The 27,132-nt window shown below is 40.3% G+C and overlaps 2 protein-coding genes across 2 annotated transcripts; both read left to right on the forward strand.

Moving 5' to 3' along the window:
• The first annotated feature begins 2,960 nt into the window (after positions 1-2,960).
• Positions 2,961-4,909, forward strand: LOC125760922 (hatching enzyme 1.2-like). Its single transcript, XM_049421521.1, has 4 exons — positions 2,961-3,211; positions 3,293-3,472; positions 3,544-3,855; positions 3,916-4,909. The coding sequence occupies exons 1-4, from the start codon at positions 3,070-3,072 to the stop codon at positions 4,251-4,253; spliced, it is 972 nt and encodes a 323-aa protein (XP_049277478.1). The 5' UTR covers positions 2,961-3,069; the 3' UTR covers positions 4,254-4,909.
• A 2,324-nt stretch (positions 4,910-7,233) lies between these two features.
• Positions 7,234-24,985, forward strand: LOC125760899 (nucleosomal histone kinase 1). Its single transcript, XM_049421486.1, has 3 exons — positions 7,234-7,357; positions 21,997-22,581; positions 22,664-24,985. The coding sequence occupies exons 2-3, from the start codon at positions 22,339-22,341 to the stop codon at positions 24,356-24,358; spliced, it is 1,938 nt and encodes a 645-aa protein (XP_049277443.1). The 5' UTR covers positions 7,234-7,357; positions 21,997-22,338; the 3' UTR covers positions 24,359-24,985.
• Positions 24,986-27,132: the final 2,147 nt, after the last annotated feature.

The following is a 27,132-nucleotide window of genomic DNA, read 5'->3' on the forward strand; positions in this document are numbered from 1 at the left end:
AGTAATAGTATGCCCCATGTAGCGGATGAAAATCGTCACATAGCAAGGAGTAATGGAGTGAATTGATGATGCCTAGCTTTCGGTAGTGGTAAAAGATGCATAACTGTAAGAAACGTCGTTGCGCCGACGATTTGATGATCGTGTGTGTAAGTGGTAGCGCGGTTTAGTGGAAGAAATAATACGAAGGCGATATCATATTGCCAACACACTAACTTCCCCTGTTGTAACACAAGCGTTTCGATCATAGAAGTTGCAAACAAAACAATAATTCTCCCAATGGTTCTAGATCCTGATTACAAGTAGATACACAAGCGCTAAACACAACCAAATGGAAACAATGGACGGTACATTGCGTGTTGCGTGTTGCTGCAAACGATTCTGGCATCGAATGCATATTTTAAGGTTTTGACTAAGAGATACTATACACAACCATTTTGCGTAGTAACAAAAAGCAGAAGAAAAAGGGCATTCTATATTGTGTATTGTTGGGAGCAAAAATGCACTCAATTGCATACGTTCACTCATGTATTGACTGCTACCATTTTCCTCCACCTCGTTCATTTAAATTCGAGCGTGCGTGTGTGTGTTTTTTTCCCTCCCTGGAATGATGATTACAGACAAAAAAAAATGAATAATGTGTATAAACACAAATGGTGAGGATATGTAAGGATGATGAGGAATGTGCTTGAAGTAAGGTTAGTAGTGTGCTGTCACGACACCCATATTTAGTAGTATTTAATCACTAACAAGTAAATGATATAAGGTAATAATAACACTAATACAATATCAATGTACTCTTAAACACCTTTAAAATATGATAACTAGCAGGTAAACGAAGAAATGTTGATGAATGAGATGTGTATTAAAACATGAAACACTATTTTAGAAAACCCAAAATCCCCGATACACTTAATTAAACTTAAGACAGAAGAAAGCGAACAACAGATATATCCGATGGAATAACAATAAATGCTCCGGTAATATAGGTGGGATCGATTGGGAAAGGCTGGTAAGGTAGTAGTGATACGATACGATAAACCCCTGGCAGAACTAACGCCGCCGAATGAAAACGTTCTGCGGCTCCGGATGTCTCAGATGGCTGGTTGAACAATTTTAGACTACAGATCCAAACAACTCATTTAGTACGATAGCAATGGTGCGTTTCGTTTTTACGGCAACACAATCGTTAGTGCTTAGTTTAGGCGGTCGAACCGGCGCACCTCAAAGGTAACAAAACCAACGTGTGTAAAGTACCTACTTTGGCCCCTATATTTACGACAGGTGTAGAGTGTTTGAGTTTCGTTTTCTGGTCCCGTTTACTTTTAAACCAGAAAAAAGTGGTTTTTGAGTTGCATTAGCTCACTGCCAGCGTTTTTCAGTACTTAGTAACAGAAGATTATACACAGAGAAAAAAACACAAACCCAATCAACAGAAGTATAAACATTTGTAAAAATGAATCCAGAAACAAAAACACTACTAGAGCAAAGAAACACTGTTAGAACATTTAGTTGATTTAGCAAGTTCAAGACTATTTCAATAACGAAACACAAGTAAGGCAGCCAATGCATTGAAGTTTTGTTGCTCTGTAGTGAAGGTATAAATCCTACGAGCTAAATTGGTTCTCCCTTTCGCCCCACAACATGCTCACCACTATCTTGTTGCCCCCCCTTTTCGTTGTTGCTTGGTTAAGCAAGTCGCGAAAGCAAGAAGAAGTAACTGAGAAACGCTAGTAATGTGTTTATTATGAGTAAAACAAAAGAGAAAATGAATAAGGAAAAAAAGTATTCGCAAAAAAAAACAACTGGTTGTTTGTATGGAAATTATTTAATGAAGAAAACAAAATGAACAAATTCAATCAAAAGCATCATCAGCTTGTACTAATCTGTGTGCTGGTTTACGGTGTCTATTTTCATTCTTTTAGTATCTCACGATGACATAGGCGAGTGTATAAGTGCAATTGTTTGTTGTTTCTCTCTTCTCACGGTGAACACTAACGAAAACTCTCGATCATCTCTCAGTTGTTGGTAAGCTTTGTGAAAGATGGTTCGTAGTAGAACGGTTTTTGTGAGTTTCATTTTGTGTATATCTCTAAAACAATCCAGTAAATAACTCGATTCACATGTCTTTCTAATTTTACAACGTATAAAATGTAATAATTTCTTAAATACTTCTACAGAAAACCCGAATTCAGTTACGGAAGATTGCACACCATACAGACGACGATATGGGAATATTGTGGAACACGTTCTTCCGAAGGACTATCGATGGTCTAATGCTACGATACCGTATCTTTACGATGGCTTATTCGGTAAATGATTAAAAAAACACAACCCTGGCTGTGGGTAGTAATTAAATTTCCATTCATCATTTCTAGATGAAATAGAACTCTCATACATTGCAGATGCAATGGAGCTATTGGCCAAACGGTCTTGTTTGCGATTCATGCCACGAACCTCAGAAAGTCATTATCTCGTTGTAACCAACAAGTTGGGAACAGGTTGTTGGGCAGATACGGGTCGTCAACCACATGGACAAACGGTAAGAAGATAAATCGCAATAGAAAATAGATTAAAGCTTAAAGATTAATTGTTTTTTTTTATCTCTTTTAGTATATGAACCTCCCGAAACAGTGCACTAAACGCGCTGGAACGATACTGCACGAGTTACTACACGTGATAGGCTTTCTGCATCAACACACACGACCCGATCGCGACCATTACCTGTGCGTATTGTACGACAACATAATCAGGCATCCCGTGACCCTGTACAATTATGAAATCGTTCAACCTTGGACGGAGTTTGCCTTTCCGCTGCCTTACGACTTTGAAAGCATTATGCACTACACACCGGAGATGTATAGTGTAGCGCCGGGTCGACTACCTACCATGGTCCTAAGGCATCCCTGGACTAATATCGCAATAGGCCAAAGAGATAGACTTACTGACTATGACGTACTGGGAATACAGTTCCTTTATTGTGTTTCATGAATGGAGCGTATTTGTAGTTGAGTCACGGTCGAGTTCCATGCGGAAGAACTTTGTTTGATCAGTTTAGCTTGGATCGTAAGAATGCGAACATTGTATAGGAGCTGGGTGTCGAGGTTAGTGTGGCTGACTGTGTTAAACACGCAGTATGTTTCCTGTGAATTGATTCCGATCGATCTTTCCATCTTCGGTAGTACTCTGTACCGTGTGATTGATACATCCGTAGGTAAGGGCGTGTAAATAGGAATGAATATTACCCATTAAACTGTGGCATTTCAAAAATACTTTTATTTAAACTTAATAACAGATTCACTCGTCCGAAACCATGATCCAACGTCGGATTTGGAACCGTGGGAACTGGGGAACCTTGCCGGTGGAGATATGAGACTTCCAAGGCCTCGCTTTCAGAATGCTCTGGCGGGACCACCAGATGCTGCCTACCGATGGCCAAATGCAACCGTTGTCTATTCGATTGATGGCAGCTTTAGTAAGTACTAAGGGCAAGCATTATTATCAAACGTGTTTATAGTATAGGTTTGCATTCTCACCAAAAAACAGGTTCAGCTGAACTGGAGTTCATAAATGCAGCCATGCGGGAATTCGAACGACACACCTGTGTTCGGTTTCGTAGACGACGCAGCGGACAGGACGTTGCTTACGTTTCAATCGACAATTCCAATGCCGGCTGTTGGAGTGATGTAGGTCGTGGTGTTGAACGAACCATCCTCAACCTACAGCAAGGTTGTGCCAATTCACTCACAACACCAGTGCATGAGCTGATGCACACACTCGGCTTCTATCACGAACATAATCGCCTCGATCGTGATCGTTACGTTGCCATCTTATACGAGAACATGCTACCGGATGAATGTAAGTCAAATGAAATTTTTTTTACTATCGAATGTTCTTTATGTTTGCTTTACTTTTCAGCTTTTCAAAGTAACTTTGACTTGGTTAATCCAGCAAACACGACCACCTTCCACGTACCGTACGATCTTGGCAGCATCATGCACTATCGGAGTGATGCGTTTTCGAAACGACCGAGCGTACTGGACACGATGCGTGCCAAAGTGCCTTGGAATGGTGAGCTAGGACAAAGGAACAGTCTATCGTGGTATGACGCTTTGCTGATCAACATCATGTACTGCGGTGTGCAGGTACCAAGGGAACCACTCCCAATACCGTCACGCTGGATTCCAGCGAAGGCTCACGGACGTAAGGATCGGTTCCGGTATCGACGTATAAGGCGCCACGGTGGAAATTATTGAATAATTTTGAGGTCAAACTATTTACACGTCAAGGTGTCATGTAATCATATTTTTTTCATTAAACTAAAACTTAAATAATAGACGCTCCAATGTGCCTATGTGCCTATTGCAACATGTCTTCTGAAAATATAATGTTGTCATTTGCAGACATAAAGCTGGTAGCATTATCCCGAATCGCTTTCCGGTCGGTGAAATAAGTTTTTGGCAGAATAATTAACTTTTGGTACGGTGCAAACCCGTTATCCATCCATCCAGCACTTGGGAATCGTAACGGCAAGGGTGTGGTAGCGAAAAAGCTTCGGTCCAGAAAAGTTTAGCTAGTACCTTTTTAACCGAACTGGAAGGTTCTTCCAGTTGAAATGGTTATTTATTTACTTCCAGTATAACCTTGGTGAGTCCGTGCCCGAAGCTCAATTAGCCACAGGTAAGTGAGTTTTTAACAATTTTCTACCAACTTCTGTCTTCATCTGCAGCCAAGCGTGTTGTGGATGAGTTAGTAATTTACCATAAAAATGATTATGGTGTTCTGTGCATGTTATCACATGGTGGATTTAATTTATTTCGAATTCATTTAACATTAACGTTATACTTTTGCAAAAAAAAAAAAAAATATCGAAAAAGTCTCGTAATTTTAAGGTAACGTTTAAACTTTATTTGCATTTGTATGCCTCGTTGGCACCCAAATAGCCAAATTATCTTAAGCAGCTATTTTGAGCACGCTAAAGATCGCTTCTCTAATACGACTTTTGCAGTAGATAAACAGCTTCAAAGTTCGCCGTACTTTTAACCGACCCTTAAGCAGCCTGAACGTCAAAATGTTAAAGAAAGTATTTATGCAAGTTTTATTTTCACGCAAGATTATGTTATTATTATTATTTTTAATGTTATTATATTATTATATTACAAAAAACCAAAGAAAATGTGAAAAAATGACTCATTTCTGCTTGGAGTTGCATTTATACATCCTCCAGACATCAGTCACAATCACAATATTTTCTTTGAATGTCGAAAGATGCCGTTTAACATCGTTGAAACTGTGGACGCTTGAGGGCATAAGGAACTGTTAGCAGTTAGCAGTCAAGGCAAAACTTATCATTTGAGGTAAAATAAACGACACAAGAAACGTTTACATTCACGCACAGAAGACGACAGCGCTTTCATTTGATCGCGTTTACGTTAAATTTCCACCGATTTTTTTTCCACCGGAAAACATTGCATTATTAAAGTTCACTTTTCGTAGCACATGGCGTCGTTTTGCGATGCCGACATTTGACAGATTAGCGATGGGATTGTAAACAAAATACCATCGAGTACCGTGTGATTCTTGTTGAACCTTGTAGTTCCATTGTGAACCACTAACCGACCAATAACAAGCCCCATAGTTCCATCGAGTATCGTGTGCTTATTGATGGACCTTATAGTTCCATAACGAACCATTAACCGACCACTAACAAGCTCCATAGTTCCATCGAGTACGGTGTGCAGTTTAAACGACCCCAAGGTTCGGGCAAGGTTCGTTTTTTCGTTAAGCAGCCTGCAAGCAGCGTTATGGTTGCATTTTTATTAATTTGGCTACTTGGGCAGTGACTTCTTGCGGACATTCATGTTAACCACAAAACATTGGGGTTTTTGGATAACTTTTCCAAACTTTTCACTGCCTGTTATCCATTCGTTTCTAATATTCTTTACTGTACAGAGAAGATGTTACCCATCGCCATGAATTTACGATGATTCCTGAAAACCTCCGCAAAGAATCCCAGCCGAGCGCAATCTGGGAGTTAATTATCATTTTGGATGTTAAGAATTGAAGTGGTTCATGTCGAACGGTCGCCTACGGTCAATCTGGGCCTGGAAGCCTGCAAAATCTTGCTGCCAATGATGCTGGCAAACTACAACCCAAAGAAAAGGGAACTTTTCAAAGTCTTATTAATTTATCTGTTACGTTTGGTAGGGTCGTTTCACAAATATGGAAAACATGTTCGGTAGCTGTTCCCGGTAGGGGATGGGTAGTGAATTGTGTGCTAAATGAAAACTCAACTCAAACTGAAAGCAACCTTTTTGGAGGCCGGGGAAGGAACACAAAAAGGGTTCGACCAAAGGTTCGTTTGGTGTCCCTGTGTTTATCCATATGTATGCTGAAATTAAATCCTTTCTCAATCTAACGGGAAGCAAACCATTTTCCGATGTGCGAAGGACCACCAAGAACGGTGGTTGGGATCATCCAGGGGGCTGTTAGTGGGATGATTAACACGTCGTATGCATGAAAACTCCATTGCCGTTCATACAATTCCCTACAGTCAATTCCCAGTGGTTTGCTCGGGGATGGAACGGAGTGCCGAGGTACGCCAACAATAGATCAAAATTTGTCATAAATTTTCCGCAACAACAAAGCTACTACCATCAACACTATACTCACACCATCGCTATCATCGTAAACAATCGAATGATGAACTGGATTTCTGTTGTCTCTTCGTTTTATGCAGCCTTCGCAAGGAAGCGGATTCTGGTCCCGGGGGTTGCAACCAAATCCAGAAATAAACACGTTGCCTGTTTTTTCTGACTAAACCACAATTTGTGTACTATCCTCTTGCGGTTTAAAGGTGCATATTTGTTCCCTGTGGGTGCATTTGTGAAGTTGCGTTTAAGTATTTTACATAAATGTTGCTTTGTGGATGATTATTTGCACATTTCTTATTTTAGTACAACTTTACTATAAACTGAAAAATATTTGAAACTAATACAATTAATATTACACTGATTTTAAATATCATTTATTGCATATCATTTATATCATTATTTAAATTAACTAAACACAAACTCCCACAAAAATAAAATGAAATAAAACGGCCAAATTTAACAGTTCTTTCGTAATTACCGTTGCTCGTCTACTATGAAAATCGATAATTCACATTTCGAGCTACTTTTCGTAAACTGCTGTTTCGAATGTGCTGCATTTCGAACAATCGCTGTCAGCTGACAGTTTCGGTTTTGTTTACATTTCAGTGGCGCCGGTTCTGTGCTCCTAGAAGTGTGTTGTAGAAATATTCACGAAACTCAAATAGAACGTAAAAAGCACTAAACTACTTATTTGCTTACTGTACAAGGTATGTGCAAAATGGTGTTAACAAGCTTATTATCTATAGCTTATAGGGGTTTTCATTCTAATTGTTCTTGTGCTTATAAATGCGAAACGCAACTGGTAGTGTTATGCGAATTCCAAATCGTGCAGGAAAGCAGCATCACTACTAATGTTTAATTCTTATTTGAGTAAGAAAACACTTGCTCATGCATTTTTTAACACCGTTCTACAGTCCCAAACAGCACACTGCTGGTGAATGCTTTTATAAATAGAGCCGGTAAAGTTGCTAGTTTCAGCGAAACATTCGAAAGGGAAATTCTACACACTAGCGGATGGGTTGAGTTCGGATAACAGGTACATGTTTACTTGAACTTTCTTAGTTGAATCGAACCGGCATTTCTTACCCTTTTGCCGCCGTTCCTGATGCGGATGAGTAGTTGTATCCGGAGCCGTGTTTCGGCAAACTTTTGCTCGAAAAAAATTCTTTCTATACCGGCGAAGGGAAAATGGCACGATGCTGTTGATTCACTTGCCCAAGAGTTGCTTGTGTATGTTTAGCAAATGAATGACGCCAACACAGGTTGTTGTTGAATTTAAATCCCAAAAGAGCTTGCTCTAAGGTTGGTGTTTGTTTAGACATTTTAGAGCAATCATATTCTACTGTAATATTAGCGAATTAAGCATTTAAATTAACACTACAGATCGTTAACATTTAATGTAGACATATTTTATGAAACAAGATTAAAACAGATATTTGGGAGATTATGTTAAATTATTTATGTAGCTACTGTTGCTTGTGAATTCTGCGGTTAGAATAAGTTTTCCCTATTGTATTTTCGTCTTGCCTATGAAAACCATTCATCTCAGGCGTTCGGTACACAAGTACAACCGTTGCACACATTATTGATTTAAAGAATGTGTACGAGTGTGCTAACCAAACTGGCACTGCTGGGTAGTTAGAGTATCGTTTTCCTTCCGCGCGAAAGCTCACTAGAATCGATAACGTTTTCTAGCATTTCTTCACATTGCACAAGGCGGACCGGAAGATGGGTGACAGTGGCACGGACAACGGAAGGAAAGTTTACCATCCTTTGAGGCATTGGTAGTTGCTGTCATTTGCCACTGCCAAAGAGAAAGCTTCCAACAAAACCCCAGAGCAACATTTGTGACCTTTGTTTTCCTGGGGGATGTGTCGCTCTACGCCCCCAAGCCTAGGAATGGGTGGATGCGTCGAGGCTTAAGAAGCTCGTATCACTTATCATGGGGCCCAGCTGGTCTATAGACGAACGTTTAAAGGAAGCTGTGGTTGTATGGCAGACGAAGGCAAACGGAAAACCAGACCAAAGACAGCACAAAAGATCCATTCGGAGTGGAATCTTCATTACAGCCCGATGAGTTACCCGAATGGTTTCGGGAAAGGAAGCGTAGCTTTGTTCTGAACTACTAAGGCAAGATGAACCAAGGGTAAAGCTACAGCTATTTCACGCTTTACCAGAGTCTAATCGTACCGATCTGGGGGCAGGGAGGACGACGACGACGGGCAAGTACCGTCCGGGACGAGGAAAAGTCGATGAAAATCGATTCAATTACATGCTTTTGCAGTTGTTTGCGACGATTGAAAATTGCAACTATGTTGTGCCGTTGTTTTCATTTGTTGGAGCTGAAATTAGATTGTGTGGAAGCAATTACTGTTTGCATACGAAGACAGCATGATTAGTTTTCCATTCATGCTATCGTAACGTATCGTTGTCGTAGGCAAGAAGTTAGTATTATTCCGAAGTAGCTTTGTGCCTTGTACCGTGATCCACAGGATTGCAACTGCATCCGAATCCTTCTGTGTGCTGTGCATTTTAGTGCCATTTTTGATGTAATTTAATTTTACTGGATTTTAATCCTGTTGTTACAAGCAAGTGATTTGCAAGTGAACCATCATGCAGCATATTTTACCACGAACACAATACTTTACAGCTCAATTTCATATTAAAATATAAACTCCAACCGAAGATGCCGGCTCATGCTTTTGGTGAATTATTCGCCGAATAGGAACGTGCTAAACGCTGAAACAAATGCGATTACCGTGTATACGTGTGTTAGAATGAAGCACACATTATGGTCACAAGGACATGCCATCGCCAGCATTGCGAAAACACCGCTCTTTAGGCACATTATGAAGGGTGAGAGCAGAGATAAAATCAGAACTACTCATAAAGTACAATTTAATACCGGCATTGATGGCCGGTCCGAGGGTTTGGGACACGCTCGGTAAGGATCGTTTCCTCGAGAATTCGTTTTTCCCAACTCCTCCCAAAAGCACCCACATGGGAGTGCTTTCGCAGAGGACATTTTGGGCCACCGAATGTTGGGGAATAGGGAACACCGGACAAGCGGGGGAATGCAAGAGGATTTAATTCCAGCCTTCCGTATTAAAGCGAACAGCGTTATTTCTCACTTTCGTTTGACTTGGTGAATGCAAATTGGTTCAAATTGCACGTTGTGTTTCACCTTTTCTGTTTTCTTACCTTACCTTTTCCTGTGTGTTTTATTTCCTTTCTTTATTCGGGGGATTTTTTTTATATCAATCGTGTTCCTATACATTAGCATGGAGAGGACAAGTTTTAGAATCGGAAGTGGTTGCATTTCGTTCGCTATCATACGTGCCTCAGCCTCTATCGTAACAGCATCCAACTGACGATCGTGCGAAACCCCGTTTCGAAAGATTGGAAATGGACGATTGGTACGAGTGCATACCGGGTTAGGTGCATGTGCTTTTGTCCTCCGTTCCGTGTTTGCTATCGGTGTTTCGAGTGGGTTCACATTAACTTTGTGGATATGGGAAACTTTTGCTGGAATGCTGTGGGTAACCGTTCTAGCACCAGATGCGACAGATGAGCTTGAGGACGACGGTGTTGTGCGAAAGTAGTTCGTGCTAGTTGTGAAAAGTGTTATACAACTTCCTTAGAAAAATAGTATCATGTTGAAACTATATTTAAAACAATGTTTTTTTTGTATATTGCAATATTAACAAAGATTAACAACACAAAAGAAACTGATATTATAAAAAAATTTAGGTGAAAATTTAATAGTTCATTTATGATAATTCCGGGATCCTAGGCTCTTATCCTTTGATGCTAGATCTAGGAACTCGAAGGTCTACTCTACAACGTGGTAGAAGTAATTCTAGTAATTTACTGTAAAAAGTTAGTAAGTAAGAATGAAATATTAAGTACAGATTTGCTAACAATACATACTATTACAAATAAAAACAGTTTTATTTGAAAAAAGTCTGTTGAGAAATTTTTCAAAAGTTTCTCAAAAATTGCTCGCTTATCTGTTGAAGAAAATGGATCTGCATTATTGCTTCTAAAATTTTCACAAACACGAATCAAATCAAGAGGCACGTTACTTGCAGCACACAGTGTACGGGTTTGTACCCCAGGAGTCCCCGACGCCCGGTAGCATGCCGCTAAAGTGCAACGATATGCATAAAACACTCGTGCAATAATAACACACCCATGCCCGCCTAACAAAAATGATCACGTGCATAGGGGTTCCGGCAGATAGTTTCGACTCTCAAACCCAACTGGATCACCGACACCGGTTGGTGTGGCCATTAGACACCGTTTTTCCCTGCAGACGAAGCAGGCGGATAACTTTTCCACTTTTCCACGCAAGGAAAAATCGCACGAAAACGCATTCGAGGCAGCGATGGCAGCGAATGGAAATAAAGTGCAATAATAGAAAATAAAGCGGAAATATATACGCGCTACGTGCGGTGGACATAGAAGACGATAAGCTTGTTTCATCGGGCGGCTGCGCGCCACATACAGAAATTGATCCGGGTGAATTAGACCAGGACGGTGTAGCGTCGCACCAAAAAAACCGAGCTATGCAACAATGGTGGTGCAGCAGCTTGCAGGATGCAGAATGATACTGCTTGAAGAGCTTCTCGAGCCTCCGGGGGGGAATCTGTTTGCCCGAAAAAAAAACAGGGAACAACCGTTTAGTTAATATCCGCGAAATGGAAATCAGAACGGTTTTCAAATGCTTGCCGCTATTATTGCATCCAATTGTGCTTGAGTGCAATCGATTTGAGATTGTTGGGGTACCCGGTGCTAAAAGGGATTGGTTTTCACTCCTATCCTATCCTATCCTATCCTAACCAAACGTTCGGAAGAGCAATATGCAATTTTATGGACGCGTGTCTTTAACGCTTTTAACACCTTCCAGTAGTGGTGTGATTGTTGAGATTTTAGTCTCTCCGTTCAGTTTCCATCTGTCCGACCAACCGGAAAAGGATAAACTTTTATGTTGGTGAAAAAAAACAACTCTTCAAATCCCGTTTTATTTGGTGGTGCATTTTAAAATGTCTTTCGACTCGTGGTGGTTCTGTATCCGCCAAATATAGTATACGTACCGAGGTGGCCAGCAATCGAAGTGTCGATAAAAAATTTCATTCCGTTTGCTTTTGGTTGTAGAAATTGCTTTAAAAGAACCATTCTATAAAATCCATTTCGAATGGTTCTGAAGCTTTCCGCGCGAGCAACGAAATCCGAACCAAACTGGTGGCAAGGATTTGTGTGATGCTTTTCCATTTACCCGAAGTGGTGACGATAAAACAGGAAAATGATTTACATGAGAGTTTGGTGTACATTGCTTCGAATGGAAGTAATATTTATTTATTTTTTAGCACTTTCGTTTCAACGTTTCAAGATGAGCAATAATAATAATTCGAAATGGAAGAAGCACACAGTTTTGCGACACGGAAGTAAAAGTTTATGAGTATTTATAAGTTCCATTTAAGTGGAACTGGTGTGGAATGGAATGCAATTTTCGGTTGGCAGTAACAGGACGTTTGATTTCTTGATGGTAATAAAATTAGCGTTCGTATGATTTCGAACGGTTTTATGTGTGTTCGATTTTGTGCCATTGCCCATAAAACCGTTCACTGGTATGTTTGGAAAGTAATTTTTGGTTCTTAGTATAAATTGAAAAGCATTCAAAAGATGCGATTCAACTGGATCGTAAAATGTGTTTTAAATAAAAACATCATGCCAGGCGAGCTGGTACTAAACGAATAAAACACTACTCTATTTTAAATTTCCTTGTACTCTTATGACTTTTAAGCGTTAAAAATGCTTCATTTAATAAGATATAAATTAATTAATCAGTGAACCGAAAACATATTTGAGCAATTAAAGAAAAGCATTTATTAACCATGATCATAAAGTCGAATAACCAGCAAAAATAAATTCATACACACAAGATATGAATCGAATGAACCCACTAACAGTATTAAATGAATTGTAAAATTACTTTCACATGAAAATATGAATTAATTTAGAGAATGTTGGCTAACGCATAACTACGAACTTTCATTTATAGTTAAAGTCTTGTGATAATTTGTTGATTCCAACGTTGTATGAATCTTCGGTACACCTAGTGTGTTCAGGGGAGATTCTAGAAAAAAATATTTTTTTTTGTTTTTAATACTCTTTACAACTATTTTTGAAATCTTCAATTTTTATGAAAAAATATTTGAACCAAAACAAAATCAAAATATGACGAAAGGATAATGTAAATAATAGGTAAATGAGTCGTGTTTAGAAAAAATACTGTTTATGTCGAAATTGAAGTCTTTTACATTTGAAAATTCTGTTTTCTTTATCAAAAGTTTGGCCATAATGGGTCTACAGAACAAAATAAAAATAATTTTCTAAAACATTTTATAGATTTCATTGAAAAGTTTCAATTCCGTTAAATATTATCAATTTGATACCACAGTAAAACATGTAAAAAACTTAAAAACAAAACATAATTTTGTTTTAAGAAAAACTCCTTCAAACATTGGACATATATGAAGCTGTAAATTTTCTATTTGTGGGGATATTGGTTTGGAATTCTACCAGCTATTCCTGAAACTTTAAATTTTGAACAAAAATAAATGAAAGCTTGGAATTAAAATAATTTTATCTCATGCCTGGATGAGCGTACCTGCGTTCGTGCCATTACACCGAAGTTTGAATTTATTCCTTATTAAGGGCCCACCGATTGACTATCATGCCTTGTGATGAAAATAAACCTGACAATATAAATATGACCTAATAAGCCGTAAAATCAACAAGTGTAGAATTAGACCAATCTCGAGTAAAACAAAGTAACTGTTTGTCAGCATAATCATTTAATTCTTAATATCTTTGTTTAACGAAAGATTTTAAGAACATTTGCCAGTACACAGGTGTGTGACAACTTTATCTCAACCCTCCATTTCGTTTTTAAACGCTTTGGAAAAGAAATCTCAACCCCTTTCTTACGACTGCAATGCAGCAAACTCCGCAACTTGCGGTGTTAGTGATCAGCCAACCGGCAAGGGGATGTGTAAACTTGGCTAAGAAAATTAAACTGTATAGTTTATGGAAAAGAAGCAAGAAAAAAAACGCAAACTTTCACATTCATCTAGTGAACAGGACTGGAGGCCTCCTGCCTAATGCCTTTTCCTATATCTTGTGTTTTTTCATCATTCTATATAAGGTTTTTTAGTCTCTTTTTCTCGATTCAAAGTCTAGTTGCAAAGTTTAATATGTTGAATGCATTCCTTTTTTTTGCGGCACAATGAAGCTGTTTAAAGATAGTTCCTACCATTGGTGCAATGTCACCTGGGCGCACATTGCTCAGCACCCTTCGTTAAGAATGCGATGACCAGAAGATGGTAGAAACTCTTTCCGTCATGGAACTTTACAAAACCAGCAGCTAAAGTTTTTCATTTTCCCTCCGTTGTTTTATTACACCGACGTTCTTTGTAGCCATCGGTCAAATGCAAATGTTGTCCCAATCTTCTGCGCATTGTGTTCTGCTAGTGTTTTTCTTACCATTTCTACAATTGGAAAATGCAGATCCTAACGGTCTGTGGGGGTTTTTCCTCTTTGTAAGCAAAAGCTAGCCCAAACAAACAACCAAAATGGCAACCGAAATATCGCTGAATAATCGTTGTAGTTAGGAAGGCAGAGGAAAAGAGTTTTCCACCATACGGAAGAGTTTTGTGATGGCTAGATTTGTTGTCCGGATTTGTGTTCGTGTTTTTTTTACGGGATAGAATATTATTTTTTCCCATTTCATTTTTGCTTCCGCATCCCCCGACAAAATCAAGGCGCCGAGAAGAGTGGGTTATTAATGGAATGTGAAGGGGTAAAAAGAAGTTACCCGACAGTCGACCACGATAAACGCCAAAAATGGGCGAAACTTAATGTCTTTGATGGGTTAAATAGTTCTCAGTGCGGACAGACGAGTGGCAACATGGGAAAGTGGTAGCTTTCGCGGAAGCTTTTGTGATTGAAACGGTGCAGAATAATACGTAAAAAAAACACAAAATCCCCACAATGATAAATGGATGGCGATTCTGTACTTTTTCTTTCTTTTTTTTGGTAAAGGCAGTTTAATTCCCTTTCTTCCTTCACCGAACCAATGGGCGGGAAAAACTCACATCAATTTTCCCGAAAGCCAAATCATGACTGCTCATTTGGAAACTGACAAAAACAATGCTTTTGTATGCTCGGGTGTAGTTCACTGCTGCCATCCTTCCAGATATGGTTTGCTTTACTATTGCAAGCTTTTCCGTTCCGGCTCGCTGATCAAGCTTTTGCGAAGAATTCTCCGAAGGATCTGTAATATCATTGGCATGAGACTGCATGGAGCAGTTTCCTGCAGAGAGTTTTAATCGAGTTTTGGGATTCGTGGCAAAGGTACAAGTCTGTAAATGTTTGTTCTACTGTACATACTACTAAAGTCTTGTATTTATGTTTTATTTTGCCAGCATGTGCCCCTTTTCCTTGTGGAACCAACTCATCAGTGGGAAATAAATGCATTTTTAAGTAGTTTTCTTCTTATCATTTAGCAAGGCTCGAGAGTTTCTCTTTGCCCCCTCTGATTGTACATACAGCATCCATGAACTTTGATTTCGTAGGTTTTAAAACTCCCAACAAAAAAGGCCTTTTTGTCTTCCTACGCCTGTCTTACCGATGGGGACAAATGTTTGTTTGGGACGATGACTTTAGCCTAGCTGACCGACGAAAACAAAGAACTTCGAATGGAAATGGTATGGGAACGGTTACTCTGCTGTCATTTCAATTTCGTAGCAAAACAAAAGAATATTTCACAAGATGAATCGAATGTCTCAAAGGAGTTTCGGTGCTTCGTACCACGAGACAAAAGGATGCCAGGGATGCACTATGGAGGAATGAAGTATGAAGTATTGAGCACTTTTGTCCCTTTAGACCGAACAGCACGCAATCCGTAGATTTTTCCTTCTTCGGCGAAGGAAAACTCGTAGTGACACATTCTCCTGGGGGGCGAGGGGTTAGGTTTTTGTTTTAAAATTTATGGACCAAATTGTGTGTGTATATATGGGGTTATCGTTGGCACGAATGCACGAATCCCATCGGTTTGCTTTACCCGTTGCGTAGTTGAGTTTTCGAGGGCCATTAATACATACATGTTTGTCTTTTACAAATGAAGAAGGATGGAATTGAGTGCCATTGTTAAACAGAAAATAAAACACACAACAACATTATTGTGAACGAAATCGATATAAATATGTATATTTGATGATCGTTTGAATTTGTGGAATGTTTTTTGAAAATTCATTTTTAAATGTATACATAGAACATGAAGACTAGCAGCGAGCAGCGTTCCCAAGATTTCTTTATTTTATTTGTTTGTTGTTTATTTTGTTAGAGATTAAGTAAAAAAAAAATTTATAATCTTTAGATTGTAATTTTATTTATTTATTTTAAATTTGATCATTCATTTTTCCTTTTTGTCACCAATAATACCTGGTTTTTATGTGTTTTTTTTAATAATTGTGACTATTTCAAAATAAAAAAAATTACCAAGATAACAATTTTGCAGATGGGGCGGCCCGGTGGTGCATGTGAAAAACGGCGCCCGTCCACACGCCAGGGACTGGGTTCAAATCCCATCCGGACCGTCTCCCCGTAGCATGGACTGACTATCCTGCTACGTGGTAAAATAAGTCTTGATAGGGCCAGGCCGTTCTAACCGAGCAAAAAAATAATTCTATTTTTTATTTTATTAGTTGAATTTGGCAAGTAAAAATAGTGGTGTCGCTAATGCACCATTCAAACACATGCCCGGTCTGGGTTCAAATCTCAACAGATTCTCCTAATCTACAGGAATGTTATTTTTTTTGGGTAAATTAAGCCGCCACATTTGATTGAAATAGGATATTCCTAATTTCATTAATGGCTGCTGCTAATTTCATTAATTGCTATGTATAGAAACATTAATAAACTTATTTTACAGTTTTACGAAGAGCTGGTTTGAAAGAGATTCAATCCCCTATCATCGGTGTGCAAGAACGTATATCAAGTCTCTAAGATTACTACAAAAGCCCGCTGACCCTGCTTCTTTTTGTGAAAATTTCGTTCTACATCAGCCGACCAAAATAGCTATTACTTCAATCGACCGTAATGATCTGGAAAATAGCTCACAAGTGCCACAGCAGACCCATCAGTCATTGTGGGCAGAATGATCGGTTCTATCGAACTTTTTTTTTGTTGTACCAAAATTGCGTCGCTCAATCGACTCAATCTCCAACCGGGCCCGACCCAACATTGACGATATGGATCAATATTTGCATTCAAAATGTCCCTTTTTTGTCATCATCGTCATCGTCGAGAGTGCTTGGTAGTGGGATTTGAACCGTACCGCGGCGTACCCCAATCCAAACAATTCGCTTTCACCGGTCACCCTAACCATCAACAAATCGTACGGAAGGACGAATGTATATTAATAAATCGCTTTCGCTTTGGCAAGTAAATATTGGCCGGGCGCTGCTTCGTGGCTCTGTTCTTGATTTTGCCCATCAGGGCCTGGTATACGAGAAATGCGCAACGGTTGATGAATACCGTGAAAGCAAACATGCTATCCGCACCATCCCACTTTCTTCACAGCTGGCAAATGGAGAAGGTCCTCGAGAGATGGTAAACAAAACCTGCTGCTGACTAGTCTGGTAACCGACGACATCATCGGTTAATGAGTGTGTCAGCCACGCAGGGAGACAGACAAGGGCAGGACGCTTTTTGGGCTGACGCAACTGGTTTCGTTTGGTTTCGTTATGGTTCGATGATGTGGGAGGAAAAATTTGTCATGTTTGCTAAATTAAATTTAAAATGTAATATTTTTCAACCGAAATTGGCTAACAGGCGTTTTGCAATTCGTTTGATAGCCTACCATACTGTTCTGTTGCTAACTGCTAAACCATTTTCCGGAGAAAAAAACTCTTCTATTTATATTTTTGTTTTATATTTTAACCCTCATTATGTTGCACGTTCTTCAGCTCAAAGAAAAAGCAATTGAAATTTCAAGTGTACCGCCTAACATCAAAGCTACCAGCACGGGCATCCTTGGCATATCTCTTACCACACTTGATGAGCTATTCAGTTTACAGTTCTAGAATTGGAATAGAGTAACCAGAAAAAAATAGTAATGCAGAAAAAAACAGAATTTCCCAACTTGTACGTTCGCTACTTAAACCATACTACTCTTGTTGGCTGCTCTCACAATTTTCTTACATCCATCATCATAATCTCTGATGTTTGAGGAGTTGTATGCGAGGGAAAGGAGAGGGAAGGTTAAATGGAGCACCATACCCCCTTTCCGTATATCAACACTGCACAAAATAGCGAAACGGAGCCTCTCGACACACTTCCTGAGCCTGTGCAACCCTGGATGGTGGCCAGGAAATGGGCCACATTAGTGTAACGACGACTAGTAGTGTACACTTACCTCTTTCCAGTTGTTTTTTCGCGCCATAACACTGACGTCCCTAATAGCGAAGGAAATGAAACAGGAACGCCACAGGCATGGGTGTGGACTGCGATGCCTGGCATTTGTTTCGTTTCGTGGTAAAATGATGTTGCCACTCTGTTGCCTTTCTGACTTGACCGGGTGCTTGTCTGTGGATGCGAGTTGGTGGGATTGTTGCAGCCCGTACTACTTTACGGGTGTGTATGCGTTGGTGCTTCAGCGTGCCTTCTGTAGGACACTTCCGGTAATGAGAGACAACTTAAAACTCGGTTCGGTGGTGATTTCATGAAATAAGGACACAAGTTGCCTTGGATTCTGGTCCAGTTTTATAATGTCCGGGATCTGTACGGCACCCACGGGAGATCCTAATGGGTGCTTTCAGTGATGGAACCTAATGGACAAGCGATGACACTTTTCAATGAGGGAAGAATGGAAAAAGGGACAAGTAAGGGAACGTGCTTCATGTACCATTTTCTTTTTCTATAATCAACCCTAAACTAAAGTCTTGCTATATTAACCTGTCAACGGCTTAATGGAGCTCGTAAAAAAAAGACATCCCAAGAAATCAAGCCATAGAGAAGAGCCCATTTCAATTCCTTCCCGACATCAGTGGAAGGAACAGCTTTCAAAGACACTGAAAGGAATTACCAATTAGTTTGTAGCTTTTGTTTTTTTCAGTTCCATTCCATCGGTAATGACTGGTAGCGGGTAGAAAATAAAACTAGCATTTGGTTTGGCCGATCAAATCCGTTAATCTTCGAACCCGTCCATCACCGTCCGTTGCCTGATTGATTGATAGGCTTAATTCCATGTAGGACTTTTGCTTCAGGATAACTGACCACTATCGGTTGAGAAAGCGATGCAAAGAAATTAAAAACTCATCAGACTTGTAGCGAACATCTGGCAGAAAATGGAGGCAAATTGTGGTTGATTGACGACCTGATGGGATGTCGACAGAGGGTAGTTAGTAAATGTGTGCATCCGTGCGATATCTTCCATTTAAGGTTATTCTAACGCATGTAGTAACGTATGGTTTTACTTCGAAATAGTGTCTTTTTAGTAGTAGTAATAATAAAGAAAAGGGAGAAAAAAATGTATACCAAGTTAGCTAGTAATCTCGCTCTGCCGTCAAGTACAGATCAGGCAAATAAACGACCATCTGTCAACTAAGTATCATCAACAGTGGCAGAATTTGGATTGCTTACTAGGAATGACATTTTTTTCGGCCTTAGGATTAAGCGTTTACCAGAAGTACGGCACTTGTGTTGGATGTGGCATCGTCTCGTGTTTGGTAAAGTTTTATCAATTCAACTTCCAACAGTTCATATTGCAACTAACGACGGGATATTTTGTCCATAGCGTTAACACCGTCTGTTTTGATGGGGATGTTCTTGATGATGATGATGATGATGAGGATAATGTTATCCCTATCCTATCCATAAATGGTACTTTTATCCGCTTCAAACGTTGACCGCGTCTACTTTCCGGAAGCAGCCTCATTTTCGCGTCCCCTTTATTAAATCGCTTCATACCAGCGTCAGCCGGTCGGATGGAGATGGTAGGATTCTTTTCGGTTGTTTTGATGCATTTGATTAAAATCAAAGCGTAAAGCCTCCCTGGAACGAAAATCTGGCTTCTATCCGTACCCGTCGGCTTTCTCCCAGCACAATACATCCGCGATTGTGAATCTGATTTGAGTTTGTCGGAAATTTGCCACCGTTTTTTTGTTGGGTTGTGGGGAGTTTGAAGAAATCGTTTCTCGTTGGTGTCAGTTTCAACTGCAAGAAAGGAAGGACGATGATCGCCTAGGAATCGAATAGAAACGCCAACTCATCAGATGCAGAGGGTGATTCTTGGTACATTCGACGACAGTTGAGTTTCTAGTGAAAGAGATTCACCCAATTTGGTATGGTTTTAGTTCTCGTGACGAAGAAAAAGAAATGACAACTTTCCGGGAAAGAAACAAGATACGGTACATGATGATGGAATGACACAAGGCTTAATGTGACGGAAGTAATGAGATTTGGAGGCGGTAGAATGCAATGGCCGGAACACTGGCAACCGTGCCGATAAACAGGGAAGAGGCGGAACAAACCATTGAGAAGGAAGGCAAGGCGATGAAGGTAACTCATGAAGTCGGAATTTACGCACTAGTGCAGTGTGTACACGATAAGCGTATGATGTGGTGGAATTTTTCCGTGAAAACCCCAATTTTTTGTGGGAGCTTTTCTTATTGCCATTCCTTGAAAAGATGTTTGTGGAACACAAACTAGAGCACTCGTTGCTGCATCCAAACTGATATCGTAACCGAGTCATCACGATATCCAGAAATACATATATGTTTTAACAGCTTTTTCTTAAGTTGCTGTTTACGTGTTGCTTGATGGAATGTGTTTCTTGGTAATACTTAAGCTAGTAGTAGCTCACTGTCATTAGGTAGGATTCTATAAATCCCATCTTAAATGTGGGACATTTTCTTTCAAATAATTTGAAGAGATTTACTTCATCATAAATTGCTTTTGGAATGATATACTTGTTGTTGTGTCTCTTCGTGGCTCGTCACGTCCATTTTGCGAATGAGTACAGCTATAAAAATCTTGTGCCATATTTATTTTATAATCCTTTCAACCTGGCACCTCAGCCGAGTAGTTTACAAAGATTCGTTGCTTTTAAGGTAAAGAGACTTAACGTTGCTGATTGCCATTTTCATTTCACTTTACTTCTTCGAAAATAATCGCTAACGAAGTGCATCTGGTTTCTCCGACGATCAGATCGCTTGTTGGACCCCTGAACTAGTGACGATCGTTGGGAGATTAAATTTTACGACGCCGAAGTGTAGCACACTGGTTGTACGAACGTCGTCCATTATGAACACATCGGTTTTCGAGATATGAAGTAGAGATGGGTTGGTGCATTGTTGGTAACACTTGGCCTTCGCCACTGCGACGACACTTTTGAAGCGTTTGCTGAAATGTTCTTACGATGAACTAAAATTCACGGGCGTAAGGCGTCTTTCTGTTGCGGATTTGCCATCGCTGATGTCTATCGCATGTGCTAAAGAAACCGGGTTTCTCGACCCGTTCCATTTAAGAAACAAAAAAAAAACGAATGACGAGAAATGGAGTGTACTTTCTCATTTATAGGTTCAAGGATTACCTTCTTTTATAGATGCACTCGAAAGACGTACCGTTTCGAACAGTACTGGGTACTGGATTGCACAATAAGACGTGCTACAAAGGGTTCCCCTTTCAAGGCACCATACGGTAACAGTAAAACTTCAGTGTGTCAGAACGTCCACTTTCTTCGTCTATTGGAACAGCTCGAAAGTGACCGGAAAACGACCATCTTTCATGAAGTAGTTTTCCTTGGCATGTGGCACTGGGCAAGAGTCTGGGGGCTAAACACACTCTTTAGCGTTACCATCGGCCGTAAAATTGAGTGGAGAGTGAGAAATAATTGCACTTTATTGTATGATGTGTCTAGCTTAGTGGGAGTCGGTACGAGATTATTAGTTCAACCAGTGTACGTCTCGAGTGGGAAGGTTGCTGTCAGGTTAAAAATTGCTTGTGATTTATGATTCTCGAAGCTTGAGTTGTTACTTTCCTGCGAAGAAGTATGATTATGGATGGTATCATAAAGAGAGTTGAATACCAATAATTTTATTTATTTTTTTTTATTCATAAAGAACGGCCTGGCCGTATTGCTCACCAATAGTTTTATGTTTTAGCAAAAAAAAAGAAAATTTAAATTCTATTTGGAAGCAAAAGATGCAAAATTCTATTAACAAATTAAGTATTACATATCTTACATGGAAACTAATAAAACCATTATTTTCTCTTTCAGATTAATCAGTCTCAATTGCATCGATTCAATCATAAATCTCAATTTCCTTGAGATAAGCGTGATTCAAATCTTCGCCGAACATTGTTCAGAGTTGCGCGCGCATTGTACGCTACCAACGATCGTTTTTCAAAGCGCGTAGTTCCGCTAGTGTCTACAGTAGGCGGTGGCGCTGTCACATCAAACTTCAGCTTTCAAACTGCCATAAATGTCAAAACAGTTCAACATCAAATTGGCGGCCATTCGGCATCACAATAACGAAGTTGATTTGTTCCATCGCCGCTTTTGTTTGGCTTGTTTTCGTATTTATTTTCTATCGGTAGTTTAAACGTTTCACCGTAAACTATGTCACGACGGAAACCAGGCCCGGCCGATGCGGGTGGTGCAAAGCGACCGAAGCGTGCCAACAATCTTTACACCAGACCGGAGAAGATCCCGCTCGGGACGATTTTAACCGATGCGCTAAATGTCCCGTGGAAGGTAGGACCGACAATAGGATCCGGTGGCTTCGGGGAGATCTACTGTGCGTACTGCTTTACACATGCTGCACCGAAAACCGTTGCCGAGTATCCTAACGTTGTGAAGATCGTAAGTATCTTGTTTGTTTACAGTTTTATTCTAACACTTGTGGGCACAAAACATCCTAAATCATACGCGCATTTTATCCTAGGAACCGCACGAAAACGGGCCGCTTTTTGTTGAGACACATTTCTATCGCAAGATCTGCAAGGTGGATGACGTAGAACGGTACAGAAAACTGCGCAAGCTGAAGCACCTGGGCATGCCGTACTATCTTGCTAGCGGATCACACACATTGAACAACGTCAAGCATCGATTTTTGGTGATTCCGCGATTCGGCACTAGTTTACAGTCGGTTTACATGCAGAACAAAAAATGCTTACCATTGTCTACTGTATGCCGGGCTGGCATGCAGATGCTGGATGTGCTGGAGTACATCCATTCGAACCAGTATGTACACGCTGACTTGAAGGGTGACAACATTCTGTTTGGCATGGGTGATCGTGGCCGGGAGCGCTTGTATTTGGTGGACTTTGGCATGGCCAGCCGTATTGTGCTGGAAGATCAATTCAAGCCAGATCCAAGAAAGAAACACAATGGTACCATCGAGTATACGTCGCGTGACGCACATCAGGGTGTAATGACGATGCGAGGAGATTTAGAAATATTGGCCTACAATATGATCGAATGGGCTGGTGGGTGTTTACCCTGGAAGGAAGAAAAATTGTTGAAAGATTGCAACAAAGTGCAGCAGATGAAGGAGGAAGCTATGAGTGATGTGGCTGGTTTGCTGAAGCAAAGTTTCCGAAAGCATGTATCCGTACCGAAAGTATTGCAACCATTTTTGGAGTTTGTAAACGGTTTGCGGTATAACGAAACGCCCAAATATACGGTTTGTGGGAAAATATTCGAAAAAGCACTCAAAACACTTGGCGCTACAAATACGGGAGTCCTCGAGGTGAGCATCGCCAGTGCATCTAACGTGAACGATTCTTCGGGACCGATGAACAAAACAAAAGCAAAAAAACGTAGAACACTGGACACGTCCGTTTCTAACGGGTTAGCTGACACGGAACCAAACACACTGGACGATGAAGAAAACTCACACAGTGTTCGCACTCCCAAGCGAAATCAGAAAACAGCCGTTGTTAGTCCTTCATTGATGAAGCAAACTAAGCAGCGCACTGGGAACAGATCGCACACTGTACCAGACACAGTGCCAAATACACCAGAAGATGATGAAGATTCGCCCGTACTCTCCCAGAGAGCCAAGCGTAGGATGGACCGTTCCGATGCGTCCATTGCTGAACAAACACGGTTGAAAAAACCTTTACTACCCAACCCACGAAATATGGCTTTGATCGACACGGTTCCCAACACACCAAATGAGGAAGAAGATCTTTCCACTGCCCTTTCGAAAGGGAGTCGAAAACCTAAATACAACCCCGATGAGGCCGCCGATTTAATCCGTGGAAGGTATGATAAAAAGATAACTGTTGAAGAAGCTCGGTCCACGCGACGCAAGGAGCGAACGCACACGGTCGTACAGAGTGCGTCATCGCAGGGCATAAACATACGCATCGAAACACCGCGAAAGAAACGAACAGGAACCGTTCCCTCCGAATCTCCCCAGGAAATAACTATCAAACTAACGCTAAACGCGAATGTGTCGGTCAACACCAGAAGCAAGCGGAATGGAACGGTCGTTGTTAGTGCATCGCACCATAATATGTCGATGGATTCGAGCAGAAATGACGAATCGTTGGAAGCTTCGCAGGATGTTATCGATTTATCGTCTGCCACTGAGGAGAACAACGTGTCACGGAACTTGTTTGATGATTATTAAACCGACCGACCGGGACTTCCTTATGTTCGATTCGCTCTGTAAGTATGCATGTACTATCATTGTTTATTTGGTGTTCGATTGCAATGATAGAATAAACTAAATTGTTGCGCTGTGCAAACGGTTTTTTTACCATAGAAAAAAGCAACATTGCGAGCGTTAGCTCGCTGAAAGATCTACAAAATTAGAGAATCAGTTATACCGGGGAAAACGGCAAACCGTTGCAACATTCTTTCACGAATCAGTGTGCTGGCACGGTAGAATCATTCCCATAAAAATTGTTTGATGCCCCGGGTTGTTATCCTTGTGGGAAACGTTATAAGAACAGGGTTGTTTATGTTTAGAATTGCATTATTTCAAACAAATGATAAGAAAGAAGCATTAACAAACTGTTACTATTGCTTTATTGTTCTCAAATTTCTTACACTCGTCAATTGCTATCTCGCTGCTTTATACACAATTAATCCTCTGATAAATGTAACACTAGCTAGCCTAGAGTCAAGTTTAGTTTTTTAGAAGTACTAAATGATTTTTTTACATTACGCTACTAATGTTAAACGACGAGCAACAAAAACGTTAACTGTACAAGAACGTAACAATAAATTCGTTGCATTTATGAAGTAAAATAAACACACTATTGAAATGCGATTACCTTCGCGTTATCACGCTTCCTCAATGGAAAGTTTACAGCTGAAAGAAACATAATCATTTTTGTTTTGCTTCATTTTGTAACGGCTGAGAAAAGTATTGTTAGTAAAAAAAAGAACTATCTTAAAAACTTCCCTTAAAAATTGTTGAACGATGACCAGTATGGCACGTTTCAGGTTTGCATGAAATGTGGCTGCCATCTTTTTTCGGCTGCAGGATCCATCTTCATTTCAAGGAAAATAATTTAAAACCCTTTACACATTTTTTTGATGATTTGTTTTTCCTTCTCTCCTTTTGACATAAGTTTTAATTTTAATTCTTTCACTTAACTTACCTCTGTCTTGAAAAAAAAAAACAATTAAAATAGTAAATCACAACACGCTCCGTTGCGAGCTTAGTCTACAATATTTTTTCTTTTGCTCGGTTCTGTCCTCTAAACTGTTGCTCCTCGGGCGTGACAAAGGTGATATCGCTTCACCACCAAAATCTCCATATCAGTGACCCGGAAATAGGATAATATCCTTATCCCTCCTGCTGTTTGGTATGTGGTACGAGGAGCAAACGAATTAATAGTGTTACCCCCATTTGGGTTAGGGAAAAAGAAAAGGTGACAATGGCAACTCAGCATCCTTAAGCCCACCAACCGGAAATGGACCGTTTTTGTTCAATTTTCGAGAAAGGCCGGGCTAAACGGGTTATCGTTGAAGAAGGTTAAAATGTAATTTTTAATTTCACTTCACTTCCTACGCGGCAACTTAATGAGATTACGTGGAAAAATTTAATACCAAACGTAACAACTTAGTGAGGCGTTCGGTTCGGCAAAGGAAGGAAAGGGTAGCGGAACGGAACGGAATAGGAAGCGGACGTAATTGTCCGTTGTAATTATTTTAAGCGACAATTCGAATGAGGTTGCAAAACAATCGAAAAGTTTATTCAAATTAAGGTAACCAAGGGTAAATAGTGGCGTTCGGACTAAAAGGGTCTTTCACTGTGCTTTTTTGTAAGTATAAAATTAGTTTACAATAAACATTTTATACTTACTGTATATACTATATTTACTTTATACTGATTATCATCAAAAGTTAAAAACCTAAACGAAAAACCGTAAATAATCCTCTACCTCTTTTTAGAAGGTTTTATAGGACATCTACAAAAAAAATCCTTATAAGCATCTGAAGCTTTTAATAAAACCCATATAGCAACGCTTTTTATACAGCGCGCTCCTGCCCAGGGCAAAATGGGACATCCTGGAATGTCGGGATTAAATACCGGATTGCAAGAAATTGGTGCGTAAAAGTGTAAAACGCGAGTAAATTTGTCCCACCTCAGGCATCCCTGGTAATCCCCAGGGAGGGAAATCCTCTCCGTCCCTTTCGTCCATACCGAAACCCATATCACATTATCGTACTACAAACGCAAACTGACACAGCATAATCTCAACAGTATTCGCACTCAACCAGCACCGTCGGCTGGAGATTTGTACGCCCCGGTACTACGCCTGCACAACACTTCCGACAAGGAAGTGCCGCTCCCAGAGGAAGTAAAGGAAACGCGCACCAAAGCGCACAAAAAAGGGATGAAAGGAGGAAGTATTTAATTTCCTTCGTATAAAATATGCCTCTCCGTGTTGGCGTGAGGTAACCACAGAAACATGGGGCGAAGAGTTTGTATCCGTAAACAAACCGTGGGGAGTTTGTATCATCCCTGCCAGTCGTCGTGGCCGGGGAGAGTGCCTTGCGGGGATTTTGTTGCTGTGCGCGTGTGGTTGTGGCGGAAGTGTGGCTGAGAGATTCTTGCAAGAACGGTTGGGCCTTTGCGGGGTCGCGGAATATCATCGTCAGCTCCTGAAGATTCCTGAACTCTGGACTAGATTAAAACTCCTGCTCCACCGTGGAAGGGGTTTGTCAAGGGTGGAAACTTTTTACATGATCCTAATGGGGAAGGGAGACCCGTCAATCCGTTTACACTCTTCGCCGGTGCTTTATCCCGTCAAGCTTGATCGGTATGTATGCAGAATAGGCCGGGGAGTTTTTAAGGATGTTGTTGGATGCAAACGAGAGAAGGAAAAAAAACCTCGCGAACAATGCTCGTTTCTCGTTATCGGCAGCTACTAGTAGTCGATGTCTCCA

The sequence above is a fragment of the Anopheles funestus genome, chromosome 2RL (genome assembly GCF_943734845.2).
Source record: "Anopheles funestus chromosome 2RL, idAnoFuneDA-416_04, whole genome shotgun sequence".
In the NCBI taxonomy this organism is placed as follows: Eukaryota; Metazoa; Arthropoda; class Insecta; order Diptera; family Culicidae; genus Anopheles; species Anopheles funestus.

Coding starts and splice junctions, on each gene's coding strand:
- LOC125760899 (XM_049421486.1), top strand. CDS start 22,339: ATGTCACGACGGAAACCAGGCCCGGCCGATGCGGGTGGTGCAAAGCGA. Junction 22,582..22,663: donor ATCCTAACGTTGTGAAGATC/GTAAGTATCTTG, acceptor ATTTTATCCTAG/GAACCGCACGAAAACGGGCC.
- LOC125760922 (XM_049421521.1), top strand. CDS start 3,070: ATGCGAACATTGTATAGGAGCTGGGTGTCGAGGTTAGTGTGGCTGACT. Junction 3,473..3,543: donor TTCGATTGATGGCAGCTTTA/GTAAGTACTAAG, acceptor ACCAAAAAACAG/GTTCAGCTGAACTGGAGTTC. Junction 3,856..3,915: donor GAACATGCTACCGGATGAAT/GTAAGTCAAATG, acceptor TTTACTTTTCAG/CTTTTCAAAGTAACTTTGAC.